Source organism: Stegostoma tigrinum, chromosome 6 (genome assembly GCF_030684315.1).
Source record: "Stegostoma tigrinum isolate sSteTig4 chromosome 6, sSteTig4.hap1, whole genome shotgun sequence".
Lineage (NCBI taxonomy): Eukaryota > Metazoa > Chordata > Chondrichthyes > Orectolobiformes > Stegostomatidae > Stegostoma > Stegostoma tigrinum.
The window spans coordinates 47,784,628-47,805,654 of NC_081359.1; the positions used below are offsets into that span (position 1 = coordinate 47,784,628).

A 21,027-nucleotide genomic window follows, 5' to 3' on the forward strand; every position below is an offset into this window, starting at 1 on the left:
TGCCAACAATAGAAGTCCCTAGGGAAGGCTTCCCACAGACACAATATCTAGGACAAGGGAAAAATTAGACTGCAACCCAGATAGAAGAGGTCCAAGGACAGGGGCGCCGGGGTGGGGGAGCGAAAGATGCGGCAGGACACCAAATTCAAGAGGGGGCAGAATTAGTGTGCTGTGAGTGCTACCAACCAGGCCACTTCAGAAGGAATTGCCCCTTTTGGAACTGGCCTGCCCCAACACATGACGGACCTAGGCGTCAGGAATACCTGACAACCTCACCCCAGATGCCTACAAGCTCAGCAGGACCCGTTAATCCTTATGGGATGTGCTAGGGGTGACCTGAGAACCTGGGTAGGAAGGGGCTGTATCCTGCGATTACATGGGTGGCTGATCAAGAACCAATTGTACATGTTAGTACAGAAGGAAGGCTGACGCTGGTGCTCCAGATACTGGAGCAACATATACTTGCGTGCAGCCGCAGTATGCCTCCCATCTTCCAATGTCAAGCAAATTTAATAAAACGGTAGGGATCTCGGTGAAAGCACAGCTAACTCGATTCACGGTTCCAGTAAATTTAGAAACGGAAGGCAAAAAAAAGATAGTCTTGCCAATACCAGTGTTCAAAGGGACACCAATTAACTTGTTAGGTAGGGATGCTTTACTGAAATTAGATTTGATATTAGAATGTACACAGCAGGGTTTCAGAAAAAGCAAATACATGGTTAGTAATGCAGAAAACTAGAGATGTCAATGTGTATTGGATAGGTGATATAGCCTGTTACATTCAGAGTGTTTGGGAACAATGGGAGACAGAAGTATTAACAATGTTACCAAGGGGAAAACCACCTAAGTCTGAGTTACACTGCACAGTAATATTTGATGAGATTCAGGATGAGGTTTTGGAATAATGGTGGCGGTGTAGGGTTGACATTCCGCAGCATTTAGTGGGTGAGGCTATAATAATAGGAAAACAGGGGGCAGTACCCTAATGAGGCCAACTCCACTACCCTCTCCAGCAATGCATTCCACGCCCCTACCTCTCTGAGTAAAGAACCTACCTCTGACGTCTCCCCATATCTACCTCCACTCACTTTAAAACTATGTCCCCTCGTAAAAACTACCTTCACCCTAGGAAAAAGTCTCTGGCTGCCTTCTCTATCTATACTTCTGATCATTTTGCACACCTCTTTCAAGTCACCTCTCATCCTTCAACGTTCTAAAAAGAAAAGCCCTAGCTCTCTCAACCTTTCCTCGTAAGACTTTCCCTCCATTCCAGGCAACATCCTGATAAATCTCCTCTGCACCTTTTCCAACACTTCCACATCTTTCCTATAATGAGGTGATCAGAACTGGACAGAATACTTCAGGAGATTGAAGATGGAGGGACCAATGTTCCTATGTTCTGATGTAAATTACATGCTTATGAGGCATTGACCCATCAAAGCTAAATACATTCTGTATGCCAGGAGATCTCTTGCAGTCTCACTATTGGATAGAAGCTACCAATAGCTCATTAATGTTTAAGTACGTTTGTGAAGATTGTTTCTTTCTTCACAGATCTGGGCTGTCTTCCAACTATTTTCCCTCAGGCAGACTCAATTTAACCATTTGGTAGATCACTGCACCTTACCCAGTACACCTGCTGACTGAAAGGAGTATTTTAGATGTATAATGCAATATCATTTATTTAGGAGTGAAATAAAATGAAGACATGTTTTACACAAAGAATAATGGAAATCTGGAATCCTCTCCCTCTAATTAGTGGATCAATTTAAGCTTTCATGATTAGAGCACGGATTTTTATTCAAAGTTATCAAAGAATATAGATCAAAGACAGGTAAATGGAATGAAAGTACAATACTGTAATAATGCAGCTGAACAGCAGAGCTGGCTAGAGAGGCTGAATAACACACATCTGCACCAACATAACATCTGGAACAAGAATTGTATTAAAATTGTTCATGAATAAATTTGATATCCCTGTAAGCTTGCATCCCACAATCAGAGTCTATTGCTGTAGATTGATTACCACTAAGGGGCCTGTCTTTATGGAGTTTGATGTAGCATTACAAGTGGAGATCACTTATCTCCCTTATGGTGTAAAGAATAAATTCAAAGCTAAAATGAAAATAATGCTAGCCGAGTTTCAAGTGACTTTAAATAATTTTCATTTGCTACATTTTCCAAAATTCCACAGTAAATATTTGTGGCATTCCACAGTAACAACTCCTACTTTCAATAAAACACAAAACAAGAAACTGCACATCTGAAATTTAAAAGAAATAGATACCCTCATATCACACAGGTTCATTTGTACAGGGCACTTTGAAAGCTGAAAACCAGATTCATCTTCTACAGGGGACGATTGACTTGCTTCACTAATTCAGTATCTTTTCTTTTTCGGCTTACGTGTGAGACACAGTCAATTGCCGAGTGTATCCTAGTTGACTAGTTTCTTTGAAAAACATTTACTTTAGCTTTTGACTCTTTATAACTAGTGGAATTACAAACCCTAAACACAGACACATCAGAGAGTTATTATTTTTTCTGGCTATATTCCATGGGGAAATTCCACCCAAGTTGAATAATAGCTGGGATTTTCCAGCTCTATGCTCACCAGTTGCAACTGCCCTCCTAATCACTGAAATGGATAAAACTAAGCTGGAAATTGCAACAGTGGAAAGCTCTGACCAATATGTGTTTCTAAAATTCCCAAAGATCCAACTGCTTTGAGTGATAAAAAGAATTGAATAACATGAGAAAGATATTTTATATTCCATAACTGGGCAATCATTTTAATAAGTTTAACTTTAGAGCACTTCCCCCTCAAATACACAGCATCTGTATTTAATTAATCTAAAATAATTAGGTTTCTATAGTTGCGTCAAAACAATCCATCTATTGTATTCTTTCCCAGGGCAGATCTCAACTCAAGTATCGCATGAGCGTCCTAAGCCACTTACTACAAATAGCTGGATTGGCTTCCCATCACTGTTGTCAAGAGTCTTATCATCACAGAATCTTCTTCGAGATTGCAACCAAGACAATGTTACACTATCTACCCTTTGTATTTTAATGTGGGGGGAATCCAGATGTGAGCACCTTGATGAATAAATACTGTGATGACCATATTATAGTCTCAGCTCATCTGGGCTATCTAAGATGAAGCTTCAGTGCTACTCTTCTGACTCAGGAGGTAAAAATTCTACCATTAACCCAAAAGCTCTATAATGAATACCTTATCCACAATCAGATCTCCAAATAAGAGATAATAAAAATGACATTATTCCAATCTTAGTATAAATACTTCTTTAAAAATTAGACTTCAACTCTATTGAGTTAAGCTCAGCATTATCTGATTAATTTTAACCAGATTTGTCAATCTGCACTCTATTTTGAGCTGACTCAACAGTCTTGCTTAAATGCTGATATTTACTTAGAAGAATGTGAGAAATGCACATTAAAAGGCAAAGTATACATTTAAGGAATGAAGACTTTCCCAGGTAACAAACAATTAAGGCTAAACAGACAACTTGAGCAATCTATAGTTCACTGTTCCAACAACAAATATATAGGTTGCTGATACTCTTATAAATCAATATTTATCTTTAGGAGCTGATGCACATTGTTAATTCCATGTTTTAACAGTTTGAATTGTAAATTTGAGATTCCAGAAGTCTTTGTCGCAGAGCCATGGACTCATTTCTTTCTTCATCAGTGGATCTGATCCCATCTTCTACAGAAGCTGATTTAGTAATTACTGTGAAAATAATCATGAAAAGATCACATTTGCTCACCTTAATAATGAACAAAAATCTGATTTTTTTGATAAGGTTTTTAGCTTCAAGTAACCTTTGGATCTAACTCTGTTTTCTGCACTCCAGAATATTTTAATTTGAACAGGTACCTAGGTTCATTATTAATATCAGCAGAGGACCCTCGGTTTAGCATCAGAGGAGCTGGAAAGTTGATGTTTCGGATTGGGACTCTTCTGAAGAAGGGTCCTGACCCGAACCGTCAACTCTCCTGCTCCTTTGATGCTGCCTGGTCTGCTGTGTTACTCCAGCTCCACAGTGTTACCTCCGACTCCAGCATCTGCAGTTCTTACTATCCCCTTTCTGTTTAGTTCATTTTTTGCTTTAACAATTGTGGGAACTCTTTCAGAAACCATCTCAGAAACATAGAATTGATACATCCCAAAATGACACCATTTATTTGTCCAGCTTTCTGAACCCCCAGTTCTCTCAGTGCCGTTCTCTAGCCTTCTCTGGGTAACCCTGCACATTCTTCCTCTTATTTTTATATATCCAGAAGTGTTCATACACACAACTGAATGGTTTTTTACCCCATCTCCAAATCACCCATGGTACTTCTTCTTTCCCCATCAATTAACCACCAGTAAATCACACATGATACGAATGAATAATATACATGTCAAGCCCATAATGGCAATACAAGCCATCTAAGGTGAGGGACGGGTAGGGCCAGCAGAAGAGGTTAAATCAAAATGGAATTGGAAGGGCTCATTCTTTCTCTTTAGATTACAGTGTAATTCCATTCAAATGTCTCAACCGAACCTGCCTCCACCATATCCAGAGGCAACGTATTCCAGAGCCTTAACAACTCACTCCAAAAAAACATTTTTCTCCTAATACTTTTGCTGCTTTTACTAATTATTTAAATCGGTGTCCTCTCATTCTCAACCATTACATATGTGGGAACTGTTTCACCCTATCTATTTGCAGGTTGCAGGGAGACTTGGATAAACTGCAGAATTGGGCTGAAAGGTGGCAAATGGAGTTTAATACAGATAAATGTGAGGTGATTCACTTTGGGAAGAATAATAGGAAGGCAGAATATCGGGTCAATGGGAAGATTCTTGGTAGTGTAGATGTGTAGAGGGATCTTGGTGTCCACGTACATAGATCCCTGAAAGTTGCCACCCAGGTTGATAGTGCTGTTAAAAAGGCTTACAGTGTTTTAGGTTTTATTGGTAGAGGGATTGAGTTCTAGAGCCGTGATGTCATGCAGCAACTGTACAAAATGCTAGTGCGGCCTCACTTGGAATATTGCGTGCAGTTCTGGTCGCCCCATTACAGAAAGGATGTGGAAGCATTGGAAAAGGTGCAGAGGAGATTTAGCAGGACGTTGCCTGGTCTGGAGCGCAGGCCCTATGAAGAAAGGCTGAGGGATTTGGGTCTGTCTCATTGGAGAGAAGGAGGCTAAGAGGGGATTTAATAGAGACATACAAGATGATCAGAGGATTAGATAGGGTGGACAGTGACAGTCTTTTTCCAAGGATGATGACTTCAGCTTGTACAACGGGGCATAGCTACAAATTGAGGGGTGATAGATTTAGGACAGATGTCAGAGGCGGGTTCTTTACTCAGAGAGTGGTAAGGGCGTGGAACGCCCTGCCTGCCCATGTAGTTAACTCAGCCACATTAGGGGCATTTAAACAGTCCTAGGATAAGCATGTGGATAATGATGGGATAGTGTAGGGGGAGGCGCTTAGATTAGTTCACAGGTCGGCGCAACATCAAGGGCCGAAGGGCCTTTTCTGCGCTGTATTGTTCTATGTTCTATTCTGTCTGGACAGCTTCACAATTTTAAAAGCCTCCATCAAATCTCCTCTTATTTTCTTTAAGAAAAATAGCCCTAATTTATTTTTATAACTGAAATTATTCACTCCTGAATCAATTTTCATGAAGCTTTTCTGCAACCTTAATAAGTATTTAGAAATATGAGAGATGATCCAGCACTGTTAAAGACTGGTTAAACTTAAAGTGGATCATTCACATTGACTGGATGGAGTGCATCAGAAGACAGCAGTGCTGAGTAAAGATGGAATCTTCAGAGGCTATGGACAGAATTTTCCAATTCCCCCTAGATTTTGGAGAATTGGCAAATTTCAAAAGATATACACTTGTTCAGGAGAGTTTAAGGCTAAATACAGAAATTATAGTTTAACCTTGATGGTGGATTTTAGAGATGCTCAACAGAGACAATATTTGCAGGTGCTTGAACAGGTGCAGATTAGTTAGGAATTGATTTATTAAAAGCATATTGTGTTCAGTCAACTTGATTGAGGTTTTTTGATGAGATAACCGGGAGGGCTGACGGGGATAACACAGTTTATTTGGTGCATATGGATTTCCAAAAGGTATTTGATAAAAGACCATAAATTAGACTTGCCAGTAAAGTTAAAATTCATGGAATAAAAAGGATAGTGGCAGCTTGGATTGGACATTGGTTGAGTAGGAGGAAACAGGATAGTAGTGATTGATAGCTGGGGCTTTCCTTAAGTGTTATCAACCTGGTGAAGCATAGCCATCTCCCTATGGACTTTTGTTCAGGAACTCTGTGGCCTATCAAGGAGCCACCTGGTGTCAACAACCATTTCTGCAGAAAAGCCCACCCCAGCAATCACCGCTTATCCTCCCAATCTCACCAACATCACCTATTCTGTAGGGACTTGCCTAATTAGCACCAATGCTTCCAGACCCCACTATGTGACTAGGAGAGTTTGCTCCAAATGGCATCCTTGATTTTGAGGCATATTCCCAACCGTGCTCACTGCTCCCTCGCACTGCTGAGCACAATAGCTCTCTGACTGGCCAGAAGCTCTTGGGAACATGATCCTGTCTTCCAGAGGAATGAGAGAACTGGAGGCAACTAATTAATTGCCAAATGACTGAAGTGCCTCAGGCCGAGCCTGTCAACAGTCCAGGGAGGTTTATGCTAGTTTTCAGTCCTCGGCCACATCAAAAAAGAAATTCAACTAGCAAGGCAGTCTGCCCAATTACATTAATAAAACATATCTATCTGCAGGATCTACAGGGGCTTCTATGAACAGATGCAAGTTCTACAGAGACAGCAAGACTCTCAGAACTTTATAAAAACCAAAAGAACTGCAGATGCTGTAAATCAGGGGCAAAAACAATGTTGCTGGAAAAGCTCAACAGGTCTGGCAGCATCTGTGAAGGAGAAGACAGAGTTAATGTTTCAGGTCCAGTGACCCTTCCTCTGTTCTGAGGAAGGGTCACTGGACCCAAAACGTTAACTCTGTTTTCTCCTTTGCTCTCAGAACTTTATATTTATTACTGTAATTAAGAATCAAGTACAAGTTCTCTATTTCATGGATTGATTTTAACCCTGATAGCAAATCAGTAGTAAATCCTGTAACAGTTTAAACGATGTGCTGGATGTACACTGATACTGAAAACAGGGATGGACGCAAAAAACATAAAAAAGGAGAAAATAACTACATTTGAGAGGTGAGATCGGAAGTTATGGTGGAAGTAAAGATTGTATTAATTTGAATACTCAACTGTAAGGTAATTTGATGCATAATTGAAGACCATGCAGAAGATTTTTAATTTGCTTCCTAGGCACAACACAGGAGTTATCAAATCAGTTTTACAAAGACCGTGCTTGATCTTTATTTGTACTAACAGCCATCAGCAAATCTACAATTAGGAACAAAGGTTTATGTTTTGGGTCAGTGGTTTGCACTTGTGAAGAGGGCAACTTCTTACATGTTTAGCTTTATTGAAATGTCCTCTCTAGGTCCAGGGGTCACAAGGTCTTCCATTCAGCTAACTGACACAACATACTGAGAGAAAGTGGCATGTTGTTTTAGAATTGTCAAAGTGTGAAACTTAAGGGTCATGCAGCAAACTTGGTTCTTAAGAATTTGTAGGTCTTAATTAATACTTTCCACGTAGTGTTACTGTAGCACGTTTAAACAGCAACTTCAGAGTCACCTATAGAAATACCATTGTAAGTACATATGGTTCATAGAACATAGAACAATACAGTGCAGAACAGGCCTTTTAGCCCTCGATGTTGCGCCGACCTGCGAACTAATCTACGCCCCTCCCCCTACACTATCCCATTATCATCCATATGCATATCCAAGGAGCCCCTAACGTGGCTGAGTTAACTACATTAGCAGGGAGAGCATTCCACGCCCTTACTACTCCCTAAGTAAAGAACCTGCCTCTAACATCTGTCTTAAATCTATCACCTCTCAATTTGTAGCTATGCCCCCTTGTACAAGCTGAAGTCATCATCCTCGGAAAAAGACTCTCACTGTCCACCCTATCTAATCCTCTGATCATCTTGTACGTCTCCATTAAATCCCCTCTTAGCCTCCTTCTCTCCAATGAGAACAGACCTAAGTCCCTTAGCTTTTCTTCATAGGGCCTGCGCTCCAGACCAGGCAACATCCTGCTAAATCTCCTCTGCACCTTTTCCAATGCTTCCACATCCTGAATTATTACAATGATTCTTTTTCTGTAGAACCTGTCAATTTTTTGATGTATTGTAAAATTAAATGCAACTTTACTTAGCAAATTTAATATGTAATAGATACCACCACATATTTTGTTTCAGTACTCATCAATATAGCTCGCCCAAATATTTTCCTTCAACCTGTCTGTTTTATTTGTAAATAAATTCCAGATTCCAGCCTTTGTTTTTTGTCAATTCATTCATTCATTTTAGAACAGAAATGACTGGTTTATAAAGAATAAACTCTAGAATAAATGTAGATCTTTTGAAATAATGATCCACTGTATTTACTTTGGTGTTAGCACAGAAACGAATGCACACCAAGGGCAGAATTCAATGCCCCTTTTGGAAACAGGATGGGAGGCAGGGGCTCCCTTTGAATGGGAGGATGATGCAGGATGGTTCCTTGTGGTCTATTCCTGATTGATGCAGGTGGAAAAGGGAAGCCTGTGTATACTCAGCCAGAGATGCAATAAGACGCTCACTTCACAGCAAACCACCTAACTTTGCCTGCAGCCTACTGGAGGGTCACTCATTGCAATAATTCACAGGGGCGGTATACTAGTAGTTATTTCCCTGACTTGGCTTCTCAGCACTACCACCTCAGTCACCCTACTCATCACAAGTGATTCCCCTCCTTATAGTTCTCACCACAGCCTACACACATTTTCTTTAGGACTCCCACTAGCAATTCCCAAAGTATAGCGAGTATCATTCTCACAATGGTCCCTGCTCCTCCTGGTGCAGTCAGTAGTGAAGAACTGGTTTCTTTAAATTGGCTAGAACCTTTTTGCGACAGGATTTCTGCCCTACTAGACTTGGGATTATCCCAGAAGAGGATAAATGTTTGATTATTGCATTTTGACTCAGAGAAATAACACAGGATTCCAGCCAGTTGTCTTAACTGTGGGCAGGACATCCATTACCCACATTAGATAAACAGCATATGCAGTATTTTTTTTTTAAATTTCATCAATGTGTGCTGTTGGCATTCGGTCTTAAGATCACTGGAATTCATGAGCCTGGGCCTTTTACAAGCCCAAATTCCAAGACAGGTTAGGAAACCACAGATTCCACAGGACTGCTTAAACAATGGCCCTATCTGAACAGCTCTGACCTGATCCAAAATTCCTGTCAACCTTTGAGATTAGGGTAGGGAAGACTGTCTTGTACTTTCTGCAGGATTACCTCAGATACTCAGTAAGTTGACAAACAGGAAAATGAGGGAAAAAAAACTACAAATATCCTCCTTTCTTCATTGTTTGTTATTGGTGGTATGGCCTACGTCTCCATGTTTCAACACAAACCAGTAACCACTTTCACTCAGGAAATCTTATGTCAAAGTTAAAGAGGATTAGACCAAATGATCTGGATGGTCACTTCTTTTGAGAGATAGTAGGAACTGCCAATGCAGGGGAATCTGATATAACAAGGTGTAGAGCTTGATGAACACAGCTGGCCAGGCAGCATCAGAGGAGCAGGAAACCTGACGTTTCGGGGCTGGACCCTTCTTCACTTCTTTTCATGGCTTTTGCACTTGAGAACAGATTATCATCTGGGAACAAAGCTCAGGAAAATTTTAAGGCAGTTAGAAGGAATTTAAGATACTTGATAATAATCCTGAGGAAACACAACTGAAAGGTCCCTGTAGCAAATGGTAATATAAATTCCCCTTTGTCCTTGCTACTTCAAAAGGAATTTTAAGACTATTCAGTTCTGATCCATTGAAATAGTTTTCTGTTCAGAAGAATGGCCATCAAAACAAGCCAGACCATTGAAATAATTAAGACATTTGTTGTTACCCTCAGTTTGAGAAGGATATTGCATATAAATTATGATCTGCATTTTTTTCTAGTGTAAAAACATGTGTTCTAGTATAGGAGAAACCAGGACTTCTGATCGCTACATTCATTGTAAAAAGAAAGATGTCTGTTTTGAATCTTATTTCAACTAAAAGTCTTACCTTTCAGTTGTGTGGCATTCTGGTCCACATTAGGGTCCGATTTTTGATCAGCTTTCTTGTGTTTGGCCAAACCATCCACTGTATCCGCCTTCACTTGTCCAAGGGCTACTAAAGGCATCATTGCATCCATCATGGATGGTTCTAATGACCCCTTACCTTTTATATGTTCTAGCACTTTAAGGCACTTGTGTGATTTTATTTCACTAATATTTTCTTCCAGAAATAGAAGGTACAGATTCAAGTCATTCCAATAGCCTTTTGTAATGTTTATCACCTCGAACTGTGGCAAAAGTTCATATACCTTTAGAAAGGTGAAGTTTTTTCTGAAAGGAAAAATCATGCCATACACTGCAACTGGTATAAGCAGGATATATACAACAATATTGACAATACTTAGAAGTTGAAAAATTCCAACAGAAATTAGTTTGCATTGAAAAAATTCTGGTATGCTTGTTTCATTCCCCAAGATACCCGTTTTGACTGAACATCTGAATTCATCCGTGAGAAAGGTCAGAGAGATGTAATATCCCAAGTAAATGCAGGCAAGTATAAGAAATGAGAGAGCAAGGCCTTTGCGAATAAGATATAACGTCAACATACTCCAGGAGTCTTCTTTCGATTTCAAGTAACGCTCCACGATTGGGAATTGGAAAAAGTTCTCCCTTTTCTCCTTGGCACTAAAGTTAAAGAAAGAACATTCAATTAAGAGAACCTAGAGCATGATATGCTATTTTTAGGTGTTTTATTTTAGCTATTTTGTTATGAATGCAAAGTTTTATAAAATTAATGTGCTTTGGGACTGTCTTTTTAATTCATGTCAAAATAGGATAATAAAGAAAGATCTGCTGAGCACTGCATAATGACAGGCCAGGTTGCTTGGATACATATTATGCCAAAAAGGCTCAGGGTGAGGCCTACAGGAAGAAAATATTAAAGGGTTCACATCTGGAGGAAAGCAAGATCAGTTGCACTGACTGTGGACAGACTTACAGCCTCTAACATTTTGGACAAAAATAAAGAGAAAAGAGAGGGGCAAAAGACCGCAACAACTATAGTCCCTTCTGTGAGATACCATGTGGAAACGTGGGAACAAAGACAGTTTCTGGTTTAAGAGATGCAGCTGCATCCCATTACAATCTACGGGATGTCAGATTTGTGTTGACATGGTCAAGAGCTAGAGGTAATGCTGGAACTGGCCTTACAGCTGGTAGTTGGTTTCATATTTCCATGGAAATGGAGAGGAGTGTTTTTTAATGGTTACTTGATCTTACTGCTAAGTGAAATGAGGAGAAGCAAGCCAATTGGAAGCTGGGAGACAAGATTGGCTTTCTTCCTGTAAACATTGCTATATTGCAGAAAAACAGCAGTGAAATAAAAATGCCGCATGGTGATTTCAGTTGTATTAGAAGTTAGAAAGGAATAATCTTTCTGTAATTTAGAGAGTTGGTTGGCTAACAAATAATATTTAGACAATGTCGCTTCCAATTTGTTTATTATAGGGTTTTTTTGGAAACAATGCTGCATTCTCAGGTCAACAGGGCATCAAAAATTACAACATAAAAATAAAGAAATATGAATTTCTTTACCACTGTCTTTCTTGAGGTAAAGACCTGTGTTAAACCTGTCACATCTGTCAATATAAATGAGACTAGAATTACTTTAAGTAAATTTTAGCTTTCACTATGCGAGTGGGAATTGAAGGAGCAGTGAAAACATCCAGTTAAATTTTGCAGTATGGCAATGGGAGTGAGACCTACCACCATATCACCAACATTACAGTTGTTGATGTATAACAAAAGTGATTCCTCCTCCCAGTCGCAAACCATTTCGACTCCCCCTCCCATTCTTTAGATGACATGTCCATCATGGGCCTCCTGCAGTGCCACAATGATGCCACCCGAAGGTTGCAGGAACAGCAACTCATATTCCGCCTGGGAACCTTGCAGCCTAATGGTATCAATGTGGACTTCACCAGTTTCAAAATCTCCCCTTCCCCAACTGCATCCCTAAACCAGCCCAGTTCGTCCCCTCCCCCCACTGCATCCCAAAACCAGTCCAACCTGTGTCCGCCTCCCTAACTTGTTCTTCCTCTCACCCATCCCTTCCTCCCACCTCAAGCCGCACCCCCATCTACCTATTACCTCATCCCACCTCCTTGACCTGTCCGTCTTCCCTGGACTGACCTATCCCCTCCCTACCTCCCCACCTATACTCTCTCCACCTATCTTCTTTTCTCTCCATCTTCGGCCCGCCTCCCCCTCTCTCCCTATTTATTCCAGAACCCTCATCCCATCCCCCTCTCTGATGAAGGGTCAAGGCCCGAAACGTCAGCTTTTGTGCTCCTGAGATGCTGCTTGGCCTGCTGTGTTCATCCAGCCTCACATTTTATTATCTTGGAATTCTCCAGCATCTGCAGTTCCCATTATCTCAGGAAATAAGCTAACCTTCCATTCATCTACAATTCAACATTAAATAAATGGTTGTTACAGTGGCCACAGAAAATATGACCTTGTCCACCTACCATTCTGTACAATTTGCTTAACATAGCAATCAATCTGATGCAGAAGCTTGGGACAGCTGCAGTTATTTTTCACCATACAGAATACAACAATCAGCTTGTCAACGTACCCACTCGGCTCCCCAAAGGATTGGGGCCAGCCATTGACATCAAATCCACTGGTGCTGGCAATGTGCTGTGCTAATCTGATTCCACGATTGTAAGCCTTATCAAGCTCTTCTATTATAAAATTCAATTCTCCGTAAAGCTGAGGTGCTGCAGTGAACTGCCAAAATAAGGCCGGAATATACATAAGGATTGCTCCGAGCAGAAGAACATATGGAAACACCTACATTAAAAAAAAGGGTTTCATATGAGAAGAGAATTCTTACACATATATAATTGAGAAAATTTATAAAGAAGTTACATTAAAAACAGTCCTAAATTTAACATTACATACAGTACAATGGAGATCATTTCCTTCTAATACATTGTATGAGGTAATATGCCTGCCAGACCACTTTTTTTTTTAAGCCATATATATTTACACGTCATGTCCAATATTCTCTGGCATTTCTGGCCTTAAAAGGGGTTTCTCTCAAGGCTCAGCTCCTCATGACACTATAATTGAAAGGCCTTAGACTGCTCCCCCTTTGGGGTTCTGCACTGGATTTTAAATCTGACAGAATGAAACTGGTCAATGACAGTTCTTTGGATTGGAAATCCATACTATTGGTGGGCTTCACAAATGTATTGCTCAGCATAAAAGAATTTTCCAATCTCAAGTTAGTCAGGCTTTGATGAAATTACAAAGCCACCTTCTGCCTTCAGGATGCTGATCACATATCTTATTGTGTATACCTTTATGAAAAAGAAGAATGCGTGCACATCTCAACTCATTCCATAGAGTACACTCTGGATCACAGATGACACAGGAGACCTTCACATTAAAGAAAGAGTTCTAATGATTAGGTGTGGAGCTGGATGAACAGATCAGGCCAGGCAGCATCAGAGAAGCAGGAAAGATGACGTTTCGGGTCAGGATCCTTCTTCAGAAATGGGGGAGGGAAAGGGGGGTTCTGAATTAAATAGATAGAGGGGGAGGCAATGATAGTGGAGAGAAGACAGTAGGTCAAGGAGGCAGGGATAAAGCTGGTAGACGTGATTATAGGTAGAAAGTGGAGATGGGGGTTGGTCAGTGAGGTGGGAGGAGTGGATAGATGGGAGAAAAGATGGACAGGTTAGGGAGGCAGGGATGGCGGGGGGGGGGGGGGGGGGGGGGGGGGGGTGCTGGTCTTGGGACGAGGTCAGGGGTGGGGAGATTTTGAAGCTTGTAAAGTCCACATTGAGATTGTTGGGTTGTAGGGTTCGCATGCAGCATATGATGTGCTATTCCTCCGGTTTTCAGGTGGCATCGTTGTGACACTGGAGGAGGCCCAGGCTGGATATGTCATCCAAGGAGTGGGAGGGAGAGTTGAAGTGGTTTGCAATTGGGTGTTGTCGTCGTTTGTCTTGAACTGAGTGTAGGTGCTTCACAAAGTGGTCTCCAAGCCTCCGCTTGGTTTTCCCGATGTACAGTAGGCCACATCAGGAACAGCTGCTGCTGACTTCATCCCAAGGCTAGCATCCCCCCTCTCATCCCCGCCTCCCTGACCTGTTTGTCTTTTCTCCCACCTATTCGCTCTCCCACCTCCCTACCTACACTCACCTTTACTGGCTTCATTCTCGCCTCCCTGACCTGTCCATCATCTCTCCACCAATCTGCTCCACTATCCACCTTTTATCACCGCCTCACCCGCTATCTATTTACTTCAGAAACCCCTTCCCCTTCCATATTTCTGAAGAAGGGTCCATACTAGAAACATCATCTTTCCTGCTCCTCTGATGCTGCCTGGCCTGCTGTGTTCATCCAGCTCCACACCTTGTAATCTTAGATTCCAGCATCGGCAGTTCCTATTATCTCTCAGTTCTAATAATTGTCCATCGCTTACAAATCCTCCTTGATATTAACCCTGCTGACTGCAGCGGAGGCAGCTTCTTCAGGCTATTCTCAGCCTGAACATTTCCATCAGTCTTGATCTTAGTTTCTGACCACCTTTGAGAATGCAGAACATCTTAGTGTTTGCTCCAGGGTCTATGGTTTTACAATGGCTTGGTATCACACCAGAATTATAATTGCAACGGTATGCGTACAGCTAAAGACAATCAACAACTATAATATTCATGTGACTTTTGACTCAAATGCAGAGATACAATCCACTGCACCAACAGACCTCCACCATAATTTAAACAGATACTACAATGGCTGCGTGGGAGTATACTGCTACAAATGCCAACATCTGGGTGTAACGAACAAGCAAATTCCCATTTGTTGATTACGCTAGTTGAAATGAAGAACTAAAGCCCAGAGGCACTATTGGGAGAAAGGTAGTGAATGCTCCTGCTCTTTGGCTAAGCTTTAGTCCTCAGTCTAAAACATGTTAATTATCTTCTAGCCCACTGCAGATTGTGGGACATTGGCAATAACCCTTTTAATTTGTATGAATTTTGGCTATGAGATCCCTGTGCCCATTGAAGCCAGCCAGATTGGAAATCTAGTTAAGGGTTCACTACCCAATTGATTATTATACATTGGCAAACCCTGATGCAAAATCTAGAATCAGGTCCTGCATGCTATTTTCAAATGCCCTAAGTTAAGACCGAACATTTATCATGCAAATTATAAATCCCACGGTTTACAACATTCTGTAGATCCATCTGATTTTCCTCTAACATCTGAGGCTGTTTTTTTGTTGCACATGAAGTGTTCACCAATGCCAACATGAGTGAGGGAGTTCAGCAAAGTAATTTCAGAAGTTTGAAGTTCAGGCACAAAGCCTTTACTGTAAATTACAATGCGTTAAATAAGCACTTCTAAATCAGTCCTAAAAATAGCATTCAGGGTTTGAAAAGTTCAATTAGTTACCACACTCCTTTCCTCCACAACTCACCACGGAAACTGATAAAATTTCACCTCTTCTCAATTATTCATGGGGATGCGACCATCTCTAACTAGGTGAGTTTTTTTTGTCTTGCACCCCTAACTACTGCCATACAACAGCAGAGCTTATTTTGCACAGCACGCACGTTGTGTGCGCGCGTAGGTGCAAGACACAGTGAAAACAGATGTGTAAATGCCACAAAGCGAGGTACCAAAAGCATGTGCTTTCAAATAAACCTGTTAGACTATAACCTTGTGTCATGTGATTTCTGACCTTGACCACCAGGAAAAGCACCCATGTGCCCAACTGGACAGTAAGAACTGCTGATGCTGGAGTCCAGTGTTCCTCCAGCTCCACACTGTTATCATGTGACCAAAGAGCCAGTTACAAGCGGAGCCCTATATGGGCAATGCCTATTTGAATGCAAAAAAGTGAAGGGAAGGTCGGGGATCAAATCAGAGTCGGAGGGGGTTAAAAAGCACTCCACTCTCCGCAGTGCCCACCTCTCCCTATAGGCACGTTGGTGGACACAGCACGCTCCTTCTCCAGGGACACCCAGGCACGAGCACAGCCACGGAGGAGGGACACACCATCAACCATAATTACCTCCTCCACGGCCCTCTGCCTGGGCCTGTTAATGGCCAGCTTAGCCAGGGCCAGGATCAGACTCACGGAGATCCTCTGACCTGCTTGCTCCCCCCTACACTGCATGCTTGAAAATCAGGAGCATTGGGCAAAACACAAAAATGTTCTTCAGATAACTAGAAACAGGATGCAAACACCCTCACTCAATACATACATGGTTCACAGATTCCACAGCCCCAAAAAATAGTTGGGCTGGGAGTCCTTGAATCACCACAATCTGCAGTTGCATGGGACTGCTGTGTGCAATGCCCTCCAGCCAAGATCTACAAGGGAAAGAGGGAAGATTCCAGTGGGGATCTCCACCACACAGTCGTAAATGGGCACACAAAAGCATGTTCAGGCAGTGGAGAGAGGCTAGCATTTATTGCCTATACTTTTAATGGCTTTTAATTGAGTGACTTAACAGGCCATTTTAAATGGTAGCTAAGAGTAAACCACATTGTGTGAATGTGGAGTCACACGCTGGCCAGAACAGGTACAGATATTGAATTTCTTTTCCCCAAAAAACTGACACTAGTGAATCAGATGGGTTTTTATGACAATCAACTGTGTTTATATTGTTAACATCGGGCAAGCTTTTCATTTCAGACTTTTACTGAACTCAAATTCTGACATTAGCCTGTTACAAAGGAGTGGTCAACACTTCTGATAATCAAAACTGAAATCCCCAAAGAAGCTTGCCTCACCTCAATCTATTAAAAAATAACACGAAAAGTGGTATACCTGCTTCTCACCTCCCAATCTGTTATAAAGGAGAAGTGGACTAAAATGAACACCTGACAATCACTCTACAATGAATAAGCAGCAATTTTATTTATCTAACTCTAACAGGAAACAAATTAATAGAACTACTAACAAATCGAACTATTTCCGCTTAACTACTAACTATTCTGAAATGAACAAAATTCTAATGGTATGTTTTTCCAATAGATACAAGTTCCACCATATCAACCAAATTAAAGAAAATAAAATAAAGCTTAATCTCTTGAAATTGGCACCAAAATAAGTCTTCTGGAACATTCTTTGCCTTCTCTGCTGTCCTTCAGTCAGGAACACCTTCCACTGTCGAATTAGTGTGTCAGGAATATTAGCTAAGAGTGCCATTGTACATTTATTTAGATGGTGTTTACTCTGAGATCTTAGAGATTTGTGACAGCTAGTGTTTTCTCTTTCTTTAGAGCTGATGGCTGTTGAGAGCTGTTCTCTTAGCAGATGACAGTTTGCTCTCACACCGATTTTCAAATGTGTGGTGGGGGGTTGTGGCGGGGTGGTGGGGGGTGGGGGGGGGGGGGGGGAGTGGGGAATCACATCTGCTCAGATGGCCCGATGTGGTAATGCCAGCCATTTCTCTCAAAAGGTCAGTAAGGTGCCACCTCCCAGCAGAAAAGCTGAAACAAGCGCCACCCAGAAGGCAGGGCAGGCCATGGAGGAGGGTAAGGCAGCCACTACGGACACACACCAACTGACCCATCCTTCACCTGACAGCCAGAGTCCATGGAGGAGGAGGAGGAGGAGGAAACAAAGGAGGCAGGCAAGTGAATACTGGTGAAAGACAACCAGAAAAGGCAAACACCTCAGGCCCACAGCAAAATGGGAACAGGCAGCTGCATGACGTCTACACTAGCAGCACCTCTGATGACAAAGATGAACAGGGATGGCCATCAACAAAAAAAAAGTCAGAATACCACATGGGAGAAGGAGGAGAGGAGCACATCCCAACCTGGCAACACCGGAATTCTTGACGGGTCTGTTGAAGCCCAAACTCCAGCCATCAGGAATCACTTAGTACTCCCAGCACCACAGCTCCAGGCAACAGGGAGCAGTGACCTTCTGACAGACTCTGAACTGGACCCTCCTGGTTTCATCCCACCCCAACGTCACTGGAGCAGGGAAATTCCCCCGAAAAGAACAGGATGGCTACATCAGTTGAAAGGCTGTCCAACAATTCGGCCACAACTCAGATGCAGGAGTCCCCCAACGACAAGACTGTAGGTGAATGGACATTGGGCAATTCTATAAACTCTTAAAACGGGTGTTAAGATTGCTGGTACTAATGTGTGTAGCGTTAAATATACTACGGAATGTTTCCATGATGGTTTACTTGGCCAATGTCAAAGCAGTCCTCCTATTTCTGCAAGTGTGCAGGATACCACACCTCAGCAGCCTCAGGAGATGGTTGAGCTTATGGGTCCATGGGCCTTTGATTTAGTCAGGGGAAACTACAATTGTTCCTCTGGGCCTGGGTATTCTGCTGCAAGGAGACAACTTCACCATCACTGAAGTTAAGGTGGTGGTGGGCGGATGCCGCCTCTTAGCAGATGTTACATTCAGAAACGCTCCCCTAAGACTAATTAATATGTATGCCCTCATAGTAAAGAAGGAGCAGCTGGCCGTCCTGTATCAGCTCCCATTGCTGGCGATGTCCGGGCTGGTCATTCAGAAGGGCTGACGATGAAGTAGACGCCATGTCCAGATTCCTGATGGTTGAATAGGCCAAGCTGTATGACGTCTTCAGCACCCCTGCACATTGAATGCAGCGTAGACACATGTAATTGTGGCAAGATGAAATCCATCCTTGAGTGGATAGACCCCTGTTTGTGTCCCACACATTCTCAATCAGATCCACCAACATCAAGTCAGTGTTCTTCTCCGTCTCCGGCTGGCAACTGTCACCTACAGGATGACCGATGGGCTGGCAAGGGAATGTGGAAGCTGAACGCAAAATTGATGATCCTAGAAAACACTAAGGAGCTCAAAGGTTGGAAAACCATGAAGCCCCTCTTTGCGTTTCCAGCGGACGAGTAGGAAACAGTCAAAGTGAACATCAAGAGGTTCTTTATCCTCAAAGGTGTTCAGAAGGTGACAGTTTTGCCTGCCTCTCTTTCCGAACTCCAGAAAGCCACGTAGAAGTTTACCCTGCTGCGGACCACGGAGGTCAGTGTTATAGAGGAGCTCCAGGAGTTGAAGCTCGCTCTTTGCATGAAGCCTCCAAGGCAATCTTCAGTCGAGGGACCATACTGTGAAGCAACATGACATTTGTTGTTTCTCTTCTTCCAGAACATGCACAAGGAGAGATCTGTGCTCAGCAGCCTCAAGAAATAAGATGGCTTGACAACATCATCTCAGTCTGACAAACTGAGGATCAGCAGACTGTTTTATTACAGACTGTATGACATGAAGCCGCAGACAGTGCAGCCTCCCAGTTGTGCCTGTCCTCTATCACATGTCACAGACAACAGCACATGGTAGAAGCTGAACCAATCATCTTCTCTGGACAAATTGATCAAGGCCCCCAAGTCCTTAGAAATGAACAGAAGTGCCAGAAGCGGTGGCTTACCAGCAAAGTTGCATTCGGCTCTGTGGAACGTGATTGACCAGGACCTGCCAGACATGTACATAAGCATGCTTCTAGTAGCATGAGGGAATCCATGTGGAAAGGTATCACCTTCATTTACAAGCAGAAGGACAGGGAGGAAATTAGAAATTGGTAGCCAATATCATTGCTGATTGCAGACTACAAAATCATGTCTAAGGTCATCAACAAGCAGGTCAGGTTTGCGTTGGGATTGGTGATTCACCCTGACCAAACTTGTGCTGTGCCAGGCACGATGATCTCCAAAAGCTGTGCGCTCTTCCAGGATATGATTGCTTATATGCAGGACAGGGGATGGATACCTCCTTCATTAGCGTGGATCAGGAGAAGGCCGTTGACAGGATATTGCACACATACATGTGGGACGTGCATTCCAAAATGGACTTTGGGGAGGGAATTTGAAAAATGGATCCAAATGCTCTACATCAACATTGTTAGTGCAGTCTCAATCAACAGGTGGCAATCAGAAAATGTCCTAATCATCCCAGGTCAGGCAGGGCTGCACACTTTCTCCTTCCTTGTTTGTTTGTTGTATAGAGCCTTTAGTCGAGTCCACAAGGAAGGATGCAAGCCTGAGAGATGTCACTGTTCGAGGCAGTACAGGCCAGCAATCAAAACCTCCCCGTACATAGACAACGTCGCCATTTTCTGCTCAGATCTGCTGTCAGTGCATAGACTCATGAGCACCTGCAACCAGATCAAACTGGCCTCCACAATCAATGTAGAAATCAGGGCAAGTGCGAGGCCAAATTCTTTGGGAACTGCGCTGGCTGGTCCTTCATTCCCTTCTCCAACAGGGCAGATTACCTGAAGGTGCAAGGAATATGGTTCCAAGGGCCTGGGGCATTAACAAAATCTTGGGAGGAGCGCATTGCCAAAATGAGCAGAAACTGGTCACTGGGGAGCACCGCTTCCTCTGCGTTGCAGGTAAAATCCTGGGCATCAAGTGAGAGCCACTTTCCCCATTGTTGCATGAGGTGCAGGTCTGGCACATCCACCAAAACTGTGCTACTTCAATCACCCCGCCATCTTCCATTTCATCTGGAAGCCTAAGATAGACCAGGTCTACAGGTCTCAATGTACAAATCTCTGGACAAAATGGTTTGATGGAGGGGTTGAGGGTGGAGGTGAAGAACATACACCATGTAGCCCTTATTCTGATGGTTACCTTTGGGTACAGCTGCATCAAGCTGCGTGTAGATCTATGCAAACACCACGTCTCACCATGTACTGAGGACACACCTGTCCCCAGTGCTGCAAAAGATGGTACTGGCCT

At 42.5% G+C, this 21,027-nt stretch overlaps 1 protein-coding gene across 1 annotated transcript in view; it reads right to left on the bottom strand.

Moving 5' to 3' along the window:
• Window positions 1–1,741: 1,741 nt before the first annotated feature.
• Window positions 1,742–21,027, bottom strand: part of panx1a (pannexin 1a) — a 133,107-nt gene continuing 113,821 nt past the window's right edge. The window contains exons 7-9 of the mRNA XM_059646541.1: window positions 12,884–13,101; window positions 10,256–10,932; window positions 1,742–3,757 (exon numbers count right to left, since the gene is read on the bottom strand). Coding sequence (XP_059502524.1) covers window positions 3,639–3,757; window positions 10,256–10,932; window positions 12,884–13,101 — 1,014 coding nt within the window. The 3' untranslated portion in view covers window positions 1,742–3,638. The remainder of the gene's footprint in view (window positions 3,758–10,255; window positions 10,933–12,883; window positions 13,102–21,027) is intronic.